Source organism: Platichthys flesus, chromosome 24, assembly GCF_949316205.1.
Source record: "Platichthys flesus chromosome 24, fPlaFle2.1, whole genome shotgun sequence".
Classification (NCBI taxonomy): Eukaryota; Metazoa; Chordata; class Actinopteri; order Pleuronectiformes; family Pleuronectidae; genus Platichthys; species Platichthys flesus.
Window position 1 is genome coordinate 11,571,972 of NC_084968.1, and position 15,734 is coordinate 11,587,705.

Here is a 15,734-nt window from a genome sequence, read left to right on the forward strand (position 1 = left end):
GAGTGTAACGGCTGACGCACCTTTCCCTCTAGGTTGAGCTGTTGCATTTCCTGGTCGCTGTTGCCGATGCCGATGAAGGCACAGGGCTGCGACTCCTGCTCGGAGCAGCCGTCTCGCTCCATCTGCTCCTTCTTTTTCTTCCAGCCGCTGCCCATCAGGTACACGCAGGGGGGAGGGCAGAAGAACCTGCACACAGGGGAACATATTCATGAGTGTGTGGGTGACAATGCTTCAAAGACACGTTTCTCTTTGACTTCAGTAATAGTCACGTGAGCTGGTTTATGGATCTTGTGTAGATACCAATTGTTAGTTGCCTCATTTGCTTCTGCAAGTTATACTTAAACCATTACTGGAAATATGATGTGATTTTAATCCACTTGCCTTGTTGCAAAAGAAACAAGAACATCTACAAGGCTGGTAAACAAGCAGAGATTCTTTTGAGACCATGAAATAACATTATTTTATAAAATCAACAATAAATGGAGGAGAAAGGACAAAACCACAATTCATGACTAGTTTAAGTTTGGAATAATCATAGCCCAAAATGTGCATCACTTTTTTTACACCACAAGAGGGCAGCGCTGCACCAAGCTTCGACAGGACATTAACTTCTATCAACATACTGTTACGTACAATTGATCTAAAGCCTCTTCTGTCACGCTGTCAAACCTAATTCCACAGATGTTACTGAGATCAGTCCAACATGCAAATGATATGTTGTGAAATATACACAAGGATTTCAGATGAAAAAGTCACTCTTTCCATTTTGAAATCACCCTCTTGGCCTCTTATGTCAAGAAATTGAAACCCCCGTGAAGGAAAATGACAACTTGTGTCTCGATGAAATGTGTAATATCAACTCATCTGCTTCAAAAAAATGCATGTGCGTCAGTCTGGAACTGGAAAGTGACCTATTTCGCAACACCCGCGTCTGTCTCTGTGGGTGTTTGTCTGCTTTCAACTCCTATAAAAAGCACAGACAGAACGAGTCAGAAAGAAAAGAAGGGAGACGGCACATTTGCATTCTCCGTGCGCCCTCTTTCTCTGTTGCAGATGTTATCACAAGAGCGACACACACACACACACACACACACACACACACAACACAAACGTTGTGGGTTTTTTTCAGGTCAAGGGAGGTTGAAACATGAATTTGCCCCACAGATGTAGAAACCCGTCTGTGTATGTGACTAGAAATCCCTTCAGGACCGTGTCTCGGTTACAGGATACTTTCCAGCTTTTAAGTGAACACCTCAACCGAAGCCGTGCACCGACATGTCACCGAGCGACTCACAAAGCAGCAGCACAGATAGCTGATCCTCTACACACACCCAGATGTGACAGGAGGGCTTCTCGCCCGGTGTCTCTTTAACTGAAAAGTTATCGGAAGAATTCATTTCCTCGCTGCTCCAAACTCTCGGAGGTGTCTCCGCTGGCTCGCAAACGTCTGGTTATTATTACCAAGAGCCTGATGAGATCGCAAGCAACCCCGCGGCCATTGCCAAGAACAGGAGCAAGAAGAAAAAGATGATGGAGAGATGAAGAGAGTTGCAAAATGAGCAAGACCTTTAGAAGGGGGAGGAGGTGAAAAAACAAAAAGGTGTAAAAGGTCTTGAGAGCGAGAGGTGGAAAGGTGAGAGCAGAGTTACAGGAAGAGATTGAGGCAGAAGAGACGAGTGACAGAGTTCAAGAGAGTGAGGAGAAAAAGGAGAAGGTTTTTTTTACGAAAGCTGCACTCATCTTTGAACTTAGCGGTAAGTACAACAAAGCCTGAAGTGAAGTTGACCTCTGACCCTCAATTCTCGATGCCCCCGGTGTCTTTTTATCTTCCTGACTCCCATCGCTTCTGTTTCTCCTTCCTTCCGTCTCTCTGTGGTCTTCACCTGAACGCAGAGCCGGGGGGGAGGGGGGGGGGGGCGCAGCTCATTTCCTCTTCTAACCTCTGTTGATATGGGAGGTCAGACGGGGTCGAGATACACACACACAGAGGAATATGTGTTTTCTGCCTGATCTCACTGAGCAACCGGGTCATATAACCACACAACATGGAGAAGGATTAGAGGACAAGGCCAAGTGGGATGTTTGGGAGTTCCGCTAATAACACTTCAGGGGGAGAGGCATTAAACTACAGGTCAGTTTGTACAAGGACTGTTTAAGACTGTAATTTAACACTGACACAAAGATGGCAGATGTAAAGGAATCATAATCATAATTGAAGATAAGGTGAAGTGGCCTCGTAGAGAAGAGCGAAGCCTTGAAACGCCAGGTTCACTCGCAAACGGAAAAACTACTCAAATATGTTACAAACAATAGACACAAGAGTACTTAAGTAAACTCGTCTGCAGCGTTACACACTGTCAGAGAGCTGCACTAAACAAACCACAAACATAATACAAAGTTACACACAGTAGCACATCACACACCCACAAATGTCAATATGTGGCCACAGCCGGCATCTGCTCAGTTTAGCTTAGCATTACGGCTGGAGACAGGTGGAAACCACCAGCCTGCTCCGTGGCAAGAAAAAGTCAGACGCACAACGGCCTGTGAAACCACAACTTGTTGTTTTTACACTGCAAATTAAACAAATGAGAGACAATGCCTTGGATTGTGTGACACTTGGACAGAGCCAGTACGGTTGGTTTCCTCTCTTTGCCGTTTGCTATGCTCCATAAACGAGAGAGATATCGATCTGTCAATCTCAGAGGGAATGCAAATATGTTCCAAAATGTGATGAACTATTCCTTTAACTCCCTAAATAAATACATTTGAATCCAGTCTTACTGATGAACACTTGATCTGAGAGGAGAGAGGGTGGATTTGTATCTTATGTATCTCCCTCTAATGATCGAATGGTTTCTGCACGTTTCAACAAGTTTCACTACACTTTTAAGACCATAATAAACTTAATTTAAGACCTTTGTCAAGTACAGCAGATATGAAGGAAGATCAGAGTCCCAGAGTTACGAGTAGAAGATTTGTAGCAGGATAGAGATTAACCAGCGAAACGCAACGATGGCTTGAAAACTTCAGAGACAAGTAGTTCATAGTCTCTCCGTCTGGGACAAATTCTGACTGAGGTGTTTGTCAGCTGAGCTGCACACTAGTCTTGTTTGTAGTTTTATTACAGAGTCTTAATATCTGTAACGTTAAGAAAGAACTACAACACATGGAGTCTTGTAGTCATACCCGGCCGTGGCGCTGACTTCATCCTTTCTTATATAAAAAGGCACAACGAGGACACGTTAATATATCCAAAGACTATAATTTTGTGGCTTCACGTGGAGTTTTAACTTTGACCTGCGATATTCACTTTGGCATTTGCATAGGCGTAACTTTGCCCCAACGCTGCAGTGAAAAAATGCCAGTGTGTTAAAAAAACAACAACGCTCGACTGATTAAGACTGGAACAGGTCCTGTCAGGTGAGCTGTGAGAGGAGAGTGTGGGGGGGAGGACAGAGTTGCTTATAGGCCGTGAGGGAAATGTCTTCATGACAAACCTTTTGAAAATGTGATCTCTCCAGCAGCTTCTTACACGGGGACTATAAGGTTTTAAGAGCCCAGGGAAACCCTAACCCTAACCCTGGATTATCAAAGTCTGAGGAAACCTCGGTAAACAGATGTGAATTGCAAAGAAGCCGCTGCTTTGTGCTCAACTCACCTTTTCTCATTGCCGTAGGATTTCTGTGCAACTTTGGCGTGCAGGATCATGACAGTTTGGTCGCCTCGCTCCTTCAGGTAATTCCTCATTGCTTCTCTGGAAGTGGCAAATAGATACACAAGGGAGAGAGAGAGAGAGATAAGGAAGTTCAATAACAGGTCATTATGTGATCGAGCAGACGAGGTGAGGTGACAGTGGGGGTGTTGAAACCTCTGGGGGAAGTGTTCAGTGTAGGCGGAAAAAAAAAAAAGTGTGAAGTATAGGATGAGATGGTTAAAAACACTTTTTTTTTGCAGATACAACTCGCAGTGACCTCTGCAGAGCCTCAGAGTCGGCACGGCCAAAAAGATATGTTCTCCCCCAGCTGCGTCCATGTGAGGTGGGACGGGGGTGGGGGGGGGTCGGGCTGAACTGTTCATGACTGGCTCAGAGGGAGCAAGAGAAGGGGAGAGACTCACAGAGAAAGGGGGGAGGCAAAAAGAACAGGGAGAGAAGGAGAAGGGACTGGGGGGGAGGGAGGTGAGAGAGAGAGAGAGAGAGAGAGAGAAGGAAAAACAGAAACAACCCGATCTGAAAAACACACAAAAAAAACTAAACAACAGAGCTGAGCTCACCAGCAAAGATTCCTCGCCTTGTGTCTGAATGTTGCAACGTCCGAGCTCCAATTACTTCTGTCAACTCCGCCAAACCCCCCCCACACACACACACACACTTCCCCCCCACTTCACACGAAACAGCCGAGGAGCGGTTTAATATTCGTTGGAGCAGCAGAGTTTACGCAGAGGTGAAAAGCACAGAGGGTCAGAGATCAGGGTTTGGATGCAGAATTAAGACGCATCGTCGACATTAACACAATCTCCGGCCATGTGCACACACACAAAGACACACACACGCACAGATGTCAGTGACACCTGACACGCGAGGGGCTTGGAGGGCGTCCCACTCACACACACACAGACACACACACAGACAGCTTTCCACTCTGGAATACTGCACCGCACACTTGCTTTAGACAGGGCCTTTTGTTATGAAAAGTAAGGGGCCCCCTCACTCTGTGTGTGTGTTTGTGTTTGTGTGTGTGTGGGGGGGGGGGGGGGGGGGGTTACAGTGGAGGAGGAAGGCAGGGAGGGACTCTAGGTGAGACAATTATCTTTCTGAATATTTCAGTGTCACCGCAGTGCCACATCATGCTGCTGTTCGTTCACCGGGTTGTGTCTCGCTGATCGCCAGCAGCTGGAGGTGAGCGTGACGAACCCTCAGATTCCAAACATACGAGGCCATTGAAGGGATCCGGTGCAATCTGATACCGACTCACTAGCACATGGAGAAAATTATAGGGAGCAGTTTGATTAAACGGGTTCAGAGAATTTTTCGTTGATGTGCTGAAGTCACTTGTTTCTCTTCTGTTCACATCAAGTGACATAATCTTCCTCTTGGGCTCGAGTGGATGATAGTGTCACCAGAGTCTTCCTCAGGCCCTCGCTCCCCCGCAGCCCGGGGAGACGTCCTGAGCTCGTTGCTCTGATTAATTGTGTAGAGAACACACACATAGACAGACACACACAGTGTAGATGTGCTGATGTGAGGCCTGCAGGGCACATGTCACTGATCACCTCTGACAATGACTGTGACCTGGTCTTACAGGAAGGCTGACATCACAGATAAAGCTGCACACGCACTTAGATACACAAACTTTCTTATTCATGGCTCGGCGTTGATAAACTCACATTAGCAAAGGAATTACAAGAATGTTTTTGAAAGGTTTGGAAAGGTTTAACTTCTCCAAGGTTCAGAAAACACTTTTCCTCCGACTGTCCCCTGCTGCAGCTCCTTTAACCAACAGGACACTTCGATGTAGTCACTTTGCAAACTTCTGCTGATTCCCTGTTATAAGGATTTTATGAATTCACCCCCGTTTTTATTATCAATGTCATCTCACATTCACGTCGAGATTCTGGGTGAAATTTCAAATACGTTGCCACATACAATAGTTTCTTTGTGACACCAGTGGTGTTGGTGAGGTTTTGTCTTGTGGTTACCAGTTTCAACCACTCCTCTGCTGCCGAGTGTGAGAAATGCCCATTCTCTGTCAGGACACACAGGGTTAAGCTCTCACCCACAACTGGCTCTTCTATGTATTGTCATGTGCAATATCCTCTGATGCATCGACAGTCACGTCATAGCTCAGTAAAGAAAAAAATAACCTCTGCATCGATAACCAAGCTGGTGCCCACATATGTTCATGATCCAGTGAATCGCACAAACCCAGTGGTGGGTCCGTCTTTAAAAATTCTTTGTTGTTGTGTTGTGTAGCCAAGCATTGTTCAAACCCACACGATTTCATATTAAATTCTGGTGGGTAACACAAGGTTTACAAAAATAATAAATGTGTCAGGCTGAGTTTTCGGCGAATGTGAATAAAATGATGCACAAAACGAATAAGACAAAATCCAGCTGATGCAATTCTGCAGCCACAAAAATCATAGGCAACTTGGTTTTGAGCATTGAACTCATCAGACTAAAATGTATATGTAGACTCGGTTCACATGGACACCAATAATCTGACTATTGACCTTATCCTGAAAATTTTCCAAAGCCTGCCTTGCCCGAAAATGGATTTAATCAAGATTAAAATTAAATCAGGGCAATCAAGATTTTAAGAGGAGAACAAAGAGGAGAGCAACAACTACCGAAACGAGACTTAATGACAACGAGACGCGGAATGACACCGGAAACTCGTGATAAAGCCGGGGATCAGTGACACAACGAAGGGTAGAACAGGGACGTCTGACTAATCACCCATCTCCTACACACTGACACACACACACACACGCACACACTCAGACAGAGATTATGTCTCTTCCTGAAAACTGAAGACAGGAAGGAGAAGTGAGAGAGACAGTGACCAGCGCACGGACCAACTTCCTCTGCCAGCAGACACACGAGCCGACACAACTTCAGACACGCATAAGCACGCATATAAGAAAGAATAGAAAGATGCATTGAACAAGATATAAAGGAATAACATTAAAGAAATGTGCATCGGAGCAAAACAAAGAAACTAGCACTCGAAGCTGATTTGTTGGTGGCTGCGGCGGTTTACCTTGCTTGTTGCATTTAGCTGACAAGTCACATGCACACATATTCAGGCCACATTTACCAGCATGCTGGTAAAAAGCGAGAAAAGGAACTGAATCAGCAGCGCTGCCAAGGAGCGAAGAACCACAACCACACAGCCTCCACGACAACAACCAAAAAATATAAGAACTTCATAAGTGGCGGGTTTCAGAGAAAGTAGGTAGATGAGCGTAAGTGAAAACAAAAAGAGAAGAAGAAGAAGAAGAAGAAGAAGAAGAAGAAGAAGAAGAAGAAGGGGTTATGGAGATGTGGACTGAAGGAGGGAGTAAGATACACACATTAACAAAAACGGATATGAGTGAGAAGTGAGACAAAAATGTGCCAGACAGATTTACAAAGAGAGACGTATTCAACAGCAGGCACTACGGGGGTCGAGGGTGTGTGTGAGTGTGTGTGTGTGTGTGTGCGTGAGTGTGTGTTTGTGTGTGAGAGAGAGAGAGAGAGGAGGGGCTGGGTTAAGCCAGGCTACAGATGCAGTGGAGCAGATGGGCATCTGTCCTGTACATCTGCCACAGCGTCTACAGCAGAGAGGGACCCTCACAAGACCCCCCGTGAACACACACACACAGACACACACACAGTGGCGAGGCATGCTAATACACACGTGTACGCTGAAATAGCTCAATTAAGATGATCAGACTGCAATTAGCGTGCGCCCGTATGCATCACAAAAGGTAGATTACACACATCCGTGGCGTCGGGGCCGGCGCTGAGGCATTCACAAGCTGCTTCCCTCAGAAGTGACCAACAGACGAGTGCACGTTAAACGTTTGACCTTTAGACGTCCCCTGTGAGCCGGTACAAACACAAAGGCTAGTTCTGTCACACTGGTTGAAGTGTGTGATAGCCTGAAGGAGGGAAAACACAAATGTTTTTAACGGGGTGAAAGCTTAATGGCAGATTAAACGGATTTTGAGATCGAATGTTTATTTTTTCATCAATAAGATCGGAGGGAAAACGCACAAAGAAAATCATTTAGGAACAAAACAAATGAAATGCACACATGAGATTTCAGACAGAACAATAGCCCGAGCCAATTCAATTGTCAGTGGGGTTTTATCTCAGTGTGAATTTAAGAGTTTTTGAAAAACAGGCAGATAAGTATAAAAAAAAAAAACGGCTCCTATTGAGCGTTTCCATGTGATTCTGCAGAGCTGGCCGTCCTCCGCTGTTTGGGAAAATGAGCCCTTGAAGGGGCGTCTCCCCTCACAGAGGAGGCAGCTTATCCCGGCTGCATGCTCATGTGTTGTGTCGGTTTGTGTATCGGTCTGAATCAGGGACGTGTGTACGTGGGTGCGCGTCTGTGTGCGCTCATTTGCAGTGCGTGTGTGTGTCACGTATTGTATTTCCAGTCGAGTAGCCTTCCTGACAGGGCGGCCCTGCAGGACCCGGAGCTTTCTCTGCCTTAAAAAGCCCCTGCAGGACGGTGCTCTATTTTAGCTGTCTGTGCTGCTGCCTGGCAGGAAAACCACAGGGCTGTTGTTTCTGCAGGAAGGGGGGGGGGGCAACATGCAGACATGAGGACCCTGTGGTACATTTATATAGACGAGGAAACAAAAAACTAAATGGTACAAAGACACACACTGGTGGAGTTGTGTCTTTCGGCTCCCGGATAAAGAGATGTTTTGTGTCTGTCATATTTCTGGCCATCGAAACCATCAGACAAACGGAGGGACCAGTGCAAGCCAGCGGACTGGCAGCACATGAATGAAGGGGGGGGACACATCAAAAGGTGCTGGGGCCCCTTCTTTCCGAAACCAAGCTTGGCTATTCCAGAAAGTATGCAACCCCTCATTTTCCCCGCTGAGTGACACAGGCAGAAGAGACGAGCATATGCACGCTGACTCACACACTCACACATACACACACAAGGAAACAAGTGCATGTACATGTACCCTTAACCCCATGACAACACACACACACACACAAACCTCCAGCAGCAAGCCACAACATCCATCCAAACTCTGTTCACCCAAACTTTGCTGCAAATGACTTGGAACAAACATAAGAGCAGCAGAATAATCAAAAACTTACAGCCTGGCTAATCTGAGCAACGCTGAACACAACACACAGCACAGTGCATGCAGAGGGCAGGTTTAGACAGCGAGTCCTTGGGTTGAATCATTGCCTTTCTGGCTCGATTCTCCACAAACAACTGGGAGACATTGTTTTTTATTAAAAGTACGCCTCAGAAGGACTGTGGAGGGAAAAGCTACAGAGATCTAACTTATAAAGAAACAAGAGGATAACAAACATGATGTAACATGTAGGGGCTCAACAGATAGCAGCAATCCAGAGGTATAAGAAAGGATGAGCAGGCCAGAATGACACAGGGAAACCACACTGGCAAATGCTGTTGCAATAAAATGCAGCCTGTCAAAGCTCACCTGGTCTAACTAGCTTCACTCACTGATGCGTATATCTCCATCAAGTCCCAACAGTCAACTTAAACTCAATCAAGCATATAGCTGAGCCGACAGAACAATGCAGATCAGGAGAAACATAATCTCCATCGCAGAAGAAGAAACCACATTTTAATCCACTAGATCCACACTGCAGGCTTCTCATCATTTGCCAGAATCAGTGAAAATGTCAACAACAAAAAAAAAAAAGTGAGTTAAACAAATCTTGCCCTTTGTCTGGATCCCTGACAATATTTAATAAGTTCCTTCTAGGCCTGTGACACATCACGTTCTGTGGAAATCCAGTAAGTAAACTTGGATAATCCTGCTGACAAACAGACAGGGGCAGAATCAGAACTGCTCGGCGGAGTTAACGATCTGCATAATAGTTTTTTTGTAAATCACACTCACTGCCTTGTACCAATATTAGCCTTGAGTGACACTTTGTGATTGGTGTGTGTATTGACTGACAGATTACTGGATCGTCAAAACATCCATAAAAATGTTACCAACCCCCTTGTTGGTCATGTGATAATAATCTGCTGCTCTGTGATTGGCCTCTTCTTTCATTGTATAACTGCAACTTCAGACTAAGAAGGGATTAAAAGTATTTGACAAATGGAGATTGGTTTTATTCAATGAACCCGGGTGGCAGCACTGATTCACAAAAATTAGCCAAGTGGGTTTTATGTCAATGCAAAATTAAACATAAAGTGGGACTGGTGGGCGATTTATGTCACAGCTATCAACGTGAGCATCTTAAATAACACATGGTGTTGTTAATATCAACAGGAGTTAATCCTTTGCACCCTGGTATATTCAGCTGCTTTTGAAGTGAGCGCTTTCACACTCAACTTATTTATTTAGTAGGCGAGATGTGTTCCTCTTGAATTACTGTCTCCAGATCAACGTTACACACAGCTTCACATACAAACACCACTATGACAACACACAGGGTCTTAAGGGAGGCTTAAGTTGTGTGCACACACTCACCTTGTTAGGCGCTGTGGCTGAGGGCGCTCCCCGAACTTCCTGCCAAAGACACAGAGTGAGAAGAAAACATGAGTGGGCTGGTTATCAACCGCAAACACACACAAGGTAAACACTGCATTACTCAACGCTACACACAAACACACACACACACATCTGCCCACACTGTGGCCTTGATAGTGTGTAGTGGCAGTGTGTGCGCCGACGGAGGCAAGTGACAGGATGTGTATTTTCTTGTTTTCATGGCCGCAGGCGGGTTAAAGCAGGAGCACAGACACTGAACTTTATTCGTATTAATTCCTACCAACGGCGTGTCAAAACAAGTTGTGCGTGAAAAGGAAAAGCTTCTCTTGTTTCAAATTTCGAACACAAGAATCAGTATTCCGATTAGATTTCAGGCAGCACATGTGAACCACATGAACCTGACAATGAGGCTGGGATGTGTTGAGCACACAGAGATTCACCAGCGTGCTCGGCGGTTTGCTACGCATGATTATCTTGGTTATCTAGGTTTTTACAAATGCTTCTGTATCCTCAAAGATGTGAGGCACGACGCGGCTATCGTCACATCAACGGGTGGTGAAAAACCTTGAGTAACAGGAAAACTAGTTTAATCTTGTTTTAAAAGTCACAGTGAGGTCCAGTAGAACATCTAGAATCGATCTAGAAGAGGATATGGCTAACACACAACTGCACCATGTTAAAGAAAACAATCGGATCTACGCCAATATTTAAAAAAGGTTCATCCTCGGGTCATGCCTCAGCCCTACACAGAATTTCATGGAAATCAGTGTAGCTGTTTTTGCGTAATCCTGCAAACAAACAGACAAGCAAACACACCGCAATGACAACACAACCTCGCGGGTGCAACGAGGACAGAGTCGAGTAAACTGACAGGACAGAACTTTTTGTTTTCCTCATTTCAGTTTGTTTACACAAGTCTGTTTATTGTTAAATATTAACAGACGGGACGTTAACAAGATTTGCCGTCCGTCCACGATTGAAGCACGACATTTTACACACTAATGACTCAACTCTTTACTTAACCCGCGGTTGCTCGGTGTACACAACAGACACAACACACACACACAGGAAATGCAGCTCGTGTTCAAAGTGTTTGCAAAGCTGCCGGATGCAGAGCGGGTCTGACACTCTATACGTGTTTTGAAATTAAAAACCATGGGAGGATTTTTGTCATGTAACTGTAACTGTGGATGATTCGGTCATTTCGAGATCTGGTTGTTGAGCCTTCTAGTCACACTTCAAATTTCCTACATGTCAGTCGAACCTTTTCTCTGAATTACACCGTTCATACTGCAGCTGTCAAATTGTGTGACGCAGGGTCTCTGCCATCTTTCGTTTGTCATCGAGACCAGTTAGTTTCACAGCCAGCGAGGTTTCATTTTGAAAACCAGTGGATTAAAAACACGAATCAATGGTTTGTTAAAACATCCACGTCCTGGCACCAGAGGAAGAGCTGCAAGACAGTTGAGAATCGATTATGAATCAAATCATGACAAAGAGAATCTAAGTAGAATTAAATTGAAGATACAACCATCACTGAATGAAACTAAAATTGTAAAAATGTTGAGCAATTTTCAAAATTTTACCTAAAAGAGTTCAGAGTTACAAGTTTTTCAATTATCACGATATAAGAACGTCAACCCCTTAAACCACGCAACACTTTGAAACCTTTTCTTTGTTTGTGCATCACTCCACTGCAGTAACACTCAGCTTGTGGCACATGGCTGGTGTAATTAGTATGGACTTGTATGCAGCACAGAGAGGTGATTGTATAGGAGTGTGTGTGTGTGTGTGTGTTCAGGGAGGGTGGAGGTGAGTAAGTCAGGTTTTTCCTCCGGTAGCCACACATACTGCAGATAAGTATATCAATACCTCAGAACATGCAATCAATAAACTGTCTGTCACACGGTTGATTAGGGGCTTTGGCCGGTAGAGTGTGAAACCAACAAAAAAAAAAAGACGCAGGAGGCAAGCACAAAAAGGAGGGATGAAAACAGCTAAAAATACAAAAAAAAAGGAAGGGAAAGAAAGAGAGTGAATGAAACATGATTGGCGCAATAGCCGTGAAGAAGGAGTGGAGGTGGAATAATTATAAAGGAGGGCAATCAATAAGGTTCCCACAGTGAACCACTGATGCCTCAACTGGCTAATGGATTCCAGACTGCTCTCTTCTTTCTTCCCCTTCGAAACCTCACTCACCCCACCCCGCCCCCCCTTCACTGCAAACAAGGAGTGAAGGAGGAAGGGATACTGCGGTGGAAAGTGCAGGGTGAGATTGAAGGCTAGGGCGAGGGCAAGGTGAGGGGCGAGGAGAAATAGATGTTCTGTTGTGGAAAGAGTGAGGAAGGGATAAACACAGGGATGAAGTGCAAGGACTTAGCCGTGGTACGGAGAGAAAAGGGGAAATGAAACGGGCACGAGAAGACACGTCTCCACACGAGACACATGAATCAGTCCAGGTAGCGTTCGCCTGCTGTTTTTAAACCAAAGGAAATCTAAGCAGAAGCCACTCAGGGTGCAAAATGGTGCAAGCTTGCAAAGAATCTAAAATGCATGGGAAGTAGCGCAGCAGAGTAAAGAGAATTGGTGGTCTGGGGGTTTCTTTACAAGTTCTGTGAAAAACCACAGTCCACGTGTGTCATCACCTCCCGGAGCTCACATTAAACACACACTCGAGACGAACAAGCCAGGAACAAGAGACCAACCAGAGGAAACCACAACAGGTAGCTGCCACGGAAAGACACGTCGGCTGTTGCGTCAGCAGTTTTTGGGGCTCAGTTACAGTGAAGTTCCACAAATTCACGGCCGTGTTTGCGGCTGTTAAAAAGGTCAAGTTTGGTTTTGATTCACAAAAAAATGAGTGTGGGGGCATTTTTAGAATGACTAAATGACTGAAGGTTAACAAAAAGCAAACCTGTAACTTATAACGGGAAAAGATCACAGTTCCTAGGACTTAAAGTTCCAGATACTTTTGCTTGAAAAGATGTATTAAAGTGTTTTTGGCATTTAAGGCCTTAAATATTGATATGCCGTATTCGTGTTCATTTATTTTGCTTACATGTGACCTTTGACGTGTACTGAAGCACAGACAACTGCCTACAACTGACCCTTTTCTGGCCCCTGGTGCTCACAGACAGTCTCAGTGCAGGCCAGGGGTCAATAGAGGAAAAGGAAGCTCTGTGTGAAGCTCAGAAGTTGCGTCTGATTTGCTCTCCATCCGTTATGACTACTCTCTCCCCTCTCTCCCTTCCCTCCCTTCCTCCCTCTCTCTCTCCTTCCTTCCTTCCTTTGCCTCCTCCTCACCTCCTGCTTACTATCACTTATTCCGCCAGACACAATGAGGGTGAGAGACACTGCGGGCAAACGGCGGCGAGAAAACAAACAATATGGGACTCACTATAATAAGATGGATGACAAGAGGGGCTGCGAGTGCATTAACCTCTCACAGGGCTCACTTATCACTTTCAACAGGTGGAGCAGCACAGACAGACAATGGTGATGGTGTAGTTCGACTATATATGCTTTTCAAGGCTGTTATTTATTAAAGAAATGAATAAATAAACTAAAACCCTGACAGTGAAATAGCCTGCAAAATACAAAAGCCTTCATTATATTACATTTCTTTGCCTTTTGTTTGATAACCTCAATTTAGGAATAATTGGCAATTAAGAAAAATATTATATTGGCCTCTATACTTCACTTCTTTTTCAGGAAAACCATAATAAACAAGAAACATCTGGAAATATAATCTGATATATGCATAGAGCTGCATATTTTTCACGTTTCTCATGTATTTCAATCTTATGACAACTGTTGAAAAGACAGAATTTCGGCCACTAAACCCATAAAAACGAAAGAGAGAACATGGAAGCAATGTTTTCCATTGATGATTGTTTCCTATTACCTCTTTAAAGTGCAGGACTATTTAATGGGTAAGCCAGTTGTTTTGTATAAACACAACTTGCATGCAGACACACATCATTTCCTCTCCATCATCCTCATAGGAGGGATCGTTCTTTTCGCTTGGTCCTGAGTGAAATGACCACATTTTTTTGTTGCAGAACATATGAATGTCATTAATACTGTGAACTTTGTGCTCCAGTGTTTCCCCGAGTACTCGGGAGAGCAAGAACAGATCCAGCTACTCCTGCACAAATTCAAACTTCTGTTGTGTGGACTTATCAAACTAACTTCTCACACTTCCCTCAATTCTTTAATGTCTCTTTATGAACCATAAAGCAGTGGAAGAGGATATCCTGACTTCCCAGTGACTGTGCTTTCACTGGGAAGCGAGGGTGACGTCACTGTCTGTCTACAAAGGTGTGATGTAGCTGCTGTTGTGTAGCCAATCTGTCAATAACACAAAAGCAATCAAATGAGAATATTGTTTAAAAGAGCTGCCTGCTAATCCAAGATAAGTAAAGTTGAGGCATTAGCACCACACTGATATGGGGAGAGGCGGTGGTCTAGTGGAAGAAACTTGGACTATGGGCAGAGAAGGTCTCTGGTTCGACTCCAAGGAGAGACAACAAAAGACGAACCTGGATTGATCTGTCCAAAAATCCAAGAGTCTCCCTACCCTGTCTAGTGCCCCTGAGCAAGGCACCTTACTCCCCCAACATCTGCATCCCGAGCGTCGTACATGGTCGCTCACTGCTCTGTGTGTCCTGCACCAGATGGGTCAAAAGCAGAGGTTAAATTTCCCTACCTGCATGAGTGTGCCTTTGCATGTCTGTGCATGTGTTTGGGACAAATAAACGCATCTTAATCTTAATCTGATACAAATCAGACAAATTCAAGATTATTGCTTTTTGATTCAGCTCATTATTGAGATAAGTCGATTAATTTGTGAATCAACAAACAACAATCTGCATCAAGTGATATCAACCATTTGCTGGTTCCAGGTGTTCAAATGAGAAAATATCTCTGCAGCGTGAATATAACTAGACAGAAAGATTTTAAACTAGAAGCCTGAAGTCAGTATTTAATTTTACAGGCTAATGCTGGCAGAAGCATATTTCCTTGCAACTTTTCGACTCACAGAACTACAGAGTGAGTTAACGACTCGCTCAAAGTTGTCAAAGTGAGAGAGGGAGAAGTGTCACCTGTTTGCTTCCCCTCGGTGCACGTCAATCTGAGACAGCGACTGACACATCCTCCAGTGCGAGAGGATTAGAGCCTTCGCATTTCCATTCTGATTCAAGATTGTTGGCTTATTCTTTTACAAATGGCGGATTACGTTCGCCAGTTGAATTGTTCTCACTGTGGTTTGGAACAAAACCGGAGCCTGAGAGCCATGGGAAAACTGATAAAACCTCCATCAGCCTGCCAACACCAACATTCAGAGGAGGAAATAAAAAGGCTGGTAATGTTGTTGTTAGAAAGTGAGCGGTAAATGTTGTGACTGAGTCGTATTGATTATTATTATAATACAGGAGATGTGTTTCATAGGTACGGGTGTGGCCTTTCACACCATGAGCCAGCACGAAGGTATAATTGGAATTATTACGAATCATCCC

The 15,734-nt window shown here is 44.6% G+C and overlaps 1 protein-coding gene across 1 annotated transcript in view; it reads right to left on the bottom strand.

Annotated features, from left to right (window-relative positions):
- The window catches only part of rbpjb (recombination signal binding protein for immunoglobulin kappa J region b), a 41,710-nt gene that overhangs the window by 8,562 nt on the left and 17,414 nt on the right, over window positions 1-15,734 (bottom strand). The window contains exons 2-4 of the mRNA XM_062383704.1: window positions 10,195-10,233; window positions 3,662-3,757; window positions 21-186 (exon numbers count right to left, since the gene is read on the bottom strand). Of these exons, the coding sequence (XP_062239688.1) occupies window positions 21-186; window positions 3,662-3,757; window positions 10,195-10,233 (301 nt within the window). The remainder of the gene's footprint in view (window positions 1-20; window positions 187-3,661; window positions 3,758-10,194; window positions 10,234-15,734) is intronic.